At 38.9% G+C, this 7,272-nt stretch overlaps 1 protein-coding gene across 2 annotated transcripts in view; it reads right to left on the bottom strand.

The window, feature by feature from the left end:
• Positions 1-252: 252 nt before the first annotated feature.
• The window catches only part of CHCHD6 (coiled-coil-helix-coiled-coil-helix domain containing 6), a 336,103-nt gene continuing 329,083 nt past the window's right edge, over positions 253-7,272 (bottom strand). For both annotated transcript variants that reach the window (XM_063426260.1, XM_063426261.1), the window contains one exon: positions 253-575. In XM_063426260.1, coding sequence (XP_063282330.1) covers positions 552-575 — 24 coding nt within the window. In that variant the 3' untranslated portion in view covers positions 253-551. The remainder of the gene's footprint in view (positions 576-7,272) is intronic.

Below are 7,272 nucleotides of genomic sequence, written 5' to 3'. Positions count from 1 at the left end.
TGATAATCATAATGACACTAAGGTTATAGAACACTTATAGTTAGTGCTTTCATAGGGTTTGGCTGCATGAACTGTCCATGTTATTAAATGGGTAATGATTTGCCCCAACATAAACACTGCTGTAATGAAACTGTGCTCTGAAAAATGCAGCACCATTTCAGATTCATCATTTAACTTCTGCTCAATATTTGGGATGCCCGTAGTTCATCGGAACCTTGTTAGTGTTAAAAGAACTGTCATGGATTGGCTAACTTCAGTATTAAAACAAAAACAAAAGTTTAGCATTTTCAAACATTATCTTTCTTTTAACACCCATTTGGGCTTCCCTTTACTCCAGAAAACATTTTTCATCAGCCTTACGGTAAACAATTTAGAGGATGCAGTCGGTAACCTACTTCTGAATTTATTAAGGGATCCTGGAAGATACAAACAGAACAAGCCTAAATAAATGTTCTTTTCTCCTTCATTATCGAAAAGTAATTCAACAGTTAAAAAAACAATATATGCATGTTGAGTTCTTCTATTCTTATCTTGTTCTGGAATTCTACAAATTAACCATGATTAAACAGTAGATTCTGAAAGACAAAAGAAAACAGGAGAATTTAGTTTTCCTCAAAGATATCACTTTGAAAATAACACAATAATTATTGCCGTATTTAAACCACGTCTTAGAATTGGTCAGTGTGAAACTTTACTTTACATATCATTTTAGATTACGATGCAGAGGGCATCTGGAAATGTACAGTGTAAACAGCAGTGGACTGCGTCCTGTAAAATTGACAGATACGAGGCTTCCACCTTAGCCACGACAACTAGTAATTTGGATCTTTATTGTGTAATATCAATGTCAACTACACTTGCTGCAGAGGTGGAACTATTAGAAAAATTGATCTAAAGAAATCTAAAACCAGAACATAACTAGGGACTTTTTAAAACAAATATTTCTTAACACTTTGATATTGCAACACATGTGCATGCAGCATAGTTAATAATTTTGCTACACAGAAAATGAATGTATTTTGGGGTACCATTATTTTATTTACTGTATCAGACAACAGTCCAGTGCCTCTCATTCTTGAGATGAATTTATCGATTGGAAAGAAGAAATCGTAGATGGACCACGAGCTGTCAGGAGCAGAGATGCAGTCAAATGTGGTTGCTGTAACGTTTCCTGCAGATGAACTGGAGGAAGCATTCAGATGGGACCGAATGTCATATATCAATGTCTCCCAGCTGCAGGACTGCTCTAGTAGATACAGCCAAGGAGACAATCCTTTGAATCCCTTGTTACATTTCCCCACGTGGATCTTGAGCGGTTGGCAGCTTTTTAACTCACAGAAACACTGGTACAAGGGGATGGAATATTCTAGCAGATGTTTACATGGGTACTTAAAAACAGGGCCCAATCTATGCAAATTGATGAATGAAAGCTGGAATGTTTGTACGTTTATAACTAACACATTAATCTTCGCAAATTTCCTTTTTTTAAATCACCCAAAACTGGTATCAGATAGACTTTTCAAAACTTGTAAACAGACAATTATATGATCATGTTTCAGTATTTAATGATAGTTAAACGTACTGACTATGAGTTATGGTGTAAAGATGGTAAAAGGAACCATAAGTGTAAGGTAGAATCTGCGGGATATATTTCCTTTCACTCATGTGTTGTAATAAACCCAAAATATTTTTAAAACCATAAATTCTAGGAGTTTTACAATTATTTTAAACATTGCTATCAGGAAAGGACTGCCCTTCCCAGACTCTGGGAAATTTTCCCGTATCAGTATCTGGGAGCAGTCAAGGCGAATTGTGATATGATTCCTCCCCCCCCTCCCCCCCCCCCAACCATCTAGTGTTAAGAAGAATATGAGAGGTGTTAGGCCGGTATGTGTAATGTCTTGGCTTTATCAAGACAACCTGCATTCAGTCCTTTACTGTCACTGGCATCAGTGGTATGAGATCATTAGGTAATCTGCCTACTGCAGATAATACTCCATCACACTATTTGATGCAGCGCACATAAATACTCAGACAGTGATAGATAGTGGCCACATGGTATATTACATCACACAGTGTGTTGCCCTCGGTGGCCTCCCTTTATCACTGTCTTAAATTTAACCCTTAGTGCCCTCAGCATGCCACCCGACTCCTTATAACGCAGAGAAGTGAACAAACTTTTCTTCCCAGGTCTAATGAGTGACGGCTAAGTCACAAAAGCCAAGGTGACCACAGCACTGTACAAAGCACCACAGTACCCTCCAGGGACAAATGGCTGCTATAACTTGTTACATCAATGTAGGAACAGGAGCTAAATGGAATACATTCTCCACGTGAAGGAATGAGCCAGAAGCCAATAGATGATGTGCATTCTAAAAGTGGAATGCAGAAAAATATGAGAATGGTCAAAGATCAAATTGAAAATGTATTTAATACCTGGAGGAGATACCTATATATCTGGTATTTGGACAGAACAACAGATGACCCCATACTTTTAAAAGTGGTCCCATCAAAAGGAGCACATGCTGCTGGACTTTGTAATTGAGTTAAACTACTGCTACCAGACTCTGTTTAGCTACATGCAACACTGTGTTTTATATGTAAGTCATTTACAGTGCTTTAATAAACGCGCACTTTGGAGTTTTTACATTATTTTCTTGTCTGCTCTCTTTCAAATATCTGAGTGACAGATATTTTTGAACACTGACTGAAAGATATTATTTCTGAACAGAGCTGTTATAGGGTAGCAGCACAAAGAAATTTCATTTCCAAGCGAGTTGACTTTATTTTATTGTTTCTACAATCATCTCACCTATTTGGTATTAACTCTCTCAATGTGTTTTTTTCAATGGTATATCTTTTTGTATTTATTTATAGTTTTGGTCCATTTTGGTCCAATCTTAATTGCATTGGGGACATTGTTTGGTGAATTGTGTTTTCTCTTTCATGAAATATGTATCTTTGTTTAAAAAAAACTGCAGTGCTGAGTTAGGGAACATTAGGAAGTCATGGCTTATGAGTCAAATGAAAATAGGAGCACTATCGGAGGGAACATAAGGAGGCTGCTGCAAACGCAACAGTTTTAAAACACACTTTGTACACACTGAACACAGACATTGTTGTGCATTTTTAACGTATTTTCACATAAAATGTAATTTCCAATGGCTTATATAATTACCCTTAAAAGAAAAAACCCACAATTAAAATATGCAAATAAAAAGTCTCGTGTGATGACAGACTAAGTATTCTATTTTGTTCTAATACATGTGATTAGTGCCTAATATATAGTAATGTGATAATATTCCTTCCTAGGTCACATTCCGTAATAAACCGCACTCATTAAATGGAGTACAGGTTTACACCCATTCACTCCGTAAAATGACTTTCTTTATTAAACCATTAAGCGTCTATTAACACCCTGCTTCATCACCATGACAATTTCAATGAGATGCGTTTCCAGTTGGACTCAAATGCATTTTCCCATCTCCCAGGTTGTTTCCAACTCTCTCAAGCAAGCCCAAATTAGTCACACAGATATGGAGCAGCTTATCCTGACTGCTGCCTCATTCTGGGGTCAGTTTTAGGCCAAGAAAAGCTCCAAGAAAGAAGCATCCACAAAGATCCACGACTAGAGCACCCCCGAGGCTTGAGCTGACTTCAACCTATATATATTTTTTAGTATATTACACTGGATACTATTGTATCCAGCTATTTCCCAAGATGGGCTGCCAGTGGATGCTGTATTAAGGAGACACTCTGGAAACTGACTGTGCAAGACTGTATCTAGAAGAACATCATGCAAACTTTATATACACTTGTACCACCCATTCTGTCTCTTATGCAGAAGCTTATGAGAAATATATAGTTTGACTCTGTGGAAGTGTGTTCAGCAAGTGCATATCATTCATTTGAAAATGTACAAGCAAATGGATGCCCGTCTCTGCCTCCATTTAGACACACAAGTAATACTTTTTTTATGCATGAGAACAGCTGGTCCCTATGCTACATGGTTTCTCTGCTGATCTGCAACATTGGTGCAAACTGTATTCCACTTAAAGCAAAAGAAGGACCAGGTTTGTCCAAGAGAGGTCAGCCACTTTCTAGTTTTTACACAGACATCAAAGTAGGTGATGGGGATTTGCTGCAAAAGACATTTGGAAAGCAGTCTCTTTCCTATATTTTGATTTAATAAATTCCTATTTCTGTAATGTACGTAAACTGTAGAAAAAAGTTGAATTCTTGAGGCTGATACAGTAAACTGCCGCTACTCCATACTTCTAATACGTCCATAATTCTTCTTGACCTCTGCTGCCTTTGACACCATTGATCATGCTCTCCTTCTTCAAACTCTTCAATCACTCAGTCTCTGTGACCCTGTCCGCTCATGGTTTTCCTCTTATCTCTCCCAACACTCATTCAGTGTCTCCTTTTCTAATTATACCTCCTCCCCTCGTCCTGTCTCAGTTGGAGTCCCCCAAGGCTCTGTCCTTGGTCCCCTTCTATTTTCTCTTTTCACTGCCTCTCTTGGCAAACGTATTACCTCTTTTGTATTGCACTACCACCTCTACGCTGATGACACCCAGCTATATCTCTCCTCCCCGGACCTCTCCCCTGCCGTCCTGCAACGTGTCACTGCTTGCCTTTCTTCTATCTCTGACTGGATGTCCTCCTGCTTTCTGAAACTCGATCTCTCTAAAACTGAGCTCCTTGTCTTTCCTCCTCCTAATACTGATCCCTCCTCTTTTGCTCTCCCTTCAAGTTAGTGGTATCCACATAAGTCCATCCTTGCAAGCACGCGGTCTTGGCGTCATACTTGATTCTGGCCTCACATCCAGTATGTTGCCAAATCCTGTAGATTCCATCTTAAAAACATAGACCGCACCCACCCCTTTCTTACACAAGATGCTACCAAGGAGCTTGTCCATGCTCTAATAATTTCCTGCATGGATTATTGTAACCCTCTCCTAATTGGTCTTCCCAAAAGCTGTATTGCCCCGCTACAGTCTGTAATGAATGCTGCTGCCAGACTGATTCTCCTCTCTAGTCGGTCATCTCACATCTCACCCCTCTGTCAGTCCTTACAGTGACTTCCTGTATCCTATAGAAGTTAACTCAAAGTGCTAACCCATACCTATAAAGCACTGAACAAGTCTAGCCCCTCTAGTCTCTCCGCTCTGCTCGTGACCACCTTCTGTCCGTTGCTTGCACCCGTACGGCCAACTCACGCTTGCAGGACTTCTCGCAGGCGGCTCCCTTCCTATGGAATAGCCTGCCTACCGCCATCAGACTCTCCCCTAATCTTGCATCTTTTAAGAAGTGCCTTAAAACCCATCTTTTTAGGAAAGCTTGTAACATCCCAGAGTAACCTCTACCTTACATACCTGTCTCTTGCTCTCTCCTAAAGGGCAGCACTCTACTCTCTCCTCCAGCTCTGCTTCACTCTCACCTTATTTGATTGCTGTATTCTGTCCTAATGTGTTTTATACCCCACCTCCTATAGACTGTAAGCTCGCTTGAGCAGGGTCCTCTTCAACCTATCGTTTTCTTGTAATTGTCCTATTTATTGTTAAATCCCCCTTCTTATAATATTGTAAAGCACTGCAGAATCTGTTGGCGCTATATAAATTGCAATAATAATAATAAAGGTATGGAAACGGTTACTTATACATCTATGCTTATATTTTAAAATGCTTCATTGTATAATTTTGTTTGCCAATGATAAACAAACTGAGAAAACCGCATTAAGAATGTGTAAGTAATTATCCCTGATTTAATTATCACGTAGACATTCTGCATAGGTACATAGTGACATTTTCCTGAGAATTGAGCAGCCGCTAATACATACTAAAAAATATCCTAACAACAATAATCTAATCTAATAATAATAATAATATAATAGCCCTAGCAATAATTTAATATAAGAGCAACATTATATTAATTTTGATAATATAGAGGGAAGGTGACAAGTGGCAATGAAAGTTATGTTTGCATTGAAGGCAATTTTTTCTGGTGCTTATGTTATATTCCCCAAAATATCCCATACTGCACTTCTCCTGGGAATTTTCTGTTCCTGTTCTATTTCTACAAAAAAAAATTTCGTGTATAAATGTTGCTTCCAATTTGTAAAAAAAAGATTTGCAAAAGTGCAACTTTTCTTTACAATAACATTTTCTGCCACAGAGTGGCACATTTTCTATGACAGGTAAACAGATTTCATAAACTACTCCAAGCAACATGACTGTTGATTTTAAGTGACCTAGAGACTGCACGAGCAACATTCTTCTTTGAAAAGTTGCACATACACATATTAATCCCTCTGCTGCTGTAGGTGTAACTCCACCTCCAGCAGTGTCATAGAGGTGTCATCAGCCAGCCCGAAACTAAACTTGTGGACTGGCTGAGGTCAATTCTGTGCAACTTTCGCTACACAGAATGACATTCATTGTCTTCATACGCCAAAATAACTAACTGATGTCAGAATTGGATATGGCTGAATAATGGAGATTCCAGCCACTTCACATTCTGACATCAGCTATATGCAAGGAGCTAGCAAGTTGAACAAGGAGCTTAAGCATCATCCAACTAAAATTAGTTAATGAGAGAGCAGATGTGGCTGGACACCAGACATTTCAACCATGAGCTACATGCAAGTGGCTAATAACGTGTATACCTCAACCAATTAATGAACTGATGTTAAAGTGGGATGTTGCTGAATACCTGACATGAAATCCAACTCATTGTCACATACACTCCTGGCATTGATGTTGGGTTCCTCAACACCAGCTCCTTTGCTGTTGCACATATAGCACAGACACTCTTCTGATGGGTCCATTCCTGACCCTTGACCAAGTGGGCCTGTCCCTCATCATCATACCCCGTTGTGATCTTCCCACCCCGTCATTTCCAGATTCATACCTCCCAACACAACAGAAACGCAAGGCTAGCCAGGAACTTTTGGCTATTAGTGTGAATAGTTGTCCATTTAAAGAAGTGGACAATAACCTCTGAAGAATGTAAAGTAAATCTTACAACATCCAGCTGGAGATCCAGAATGAGATACAATTTAGGCCAGGTTGTTAGTTGTCTTGTTAAGAAAAAAAGTCAGCTTTAATCCTGTGTCCAAAATTTTTGACATTTATACTGTCCAATTATATATAAAATCCTACAAAACTACGCCTGCACTCAATAAGAAAAAAAACCTGAAAATAATACAGTTTCAGAGACATATTCTGAAAAGAAGACATGTGCACCACTGTCGTACTTCAAATAGTC

The sequence above is a fragment of the Pelobates fuscus genome, chromosome 7 (genome assembly GCF_036172605.1).
Source record: "Pelobates fuscus isolate aPelFus1 chromosome 7, aPelFus1.pri, whole genome shotgun sequence".
NCBI classification, from domain to species: domain Eukaryota; kingdom Metazoa; phylum Chordata; class Amphibia; order Anura; family Pelobatidae; genus Pelobates; species Pelobates fuscus.
This window is presented reverse-complemented; position numbering and strand designations above follow the sequence as displayed.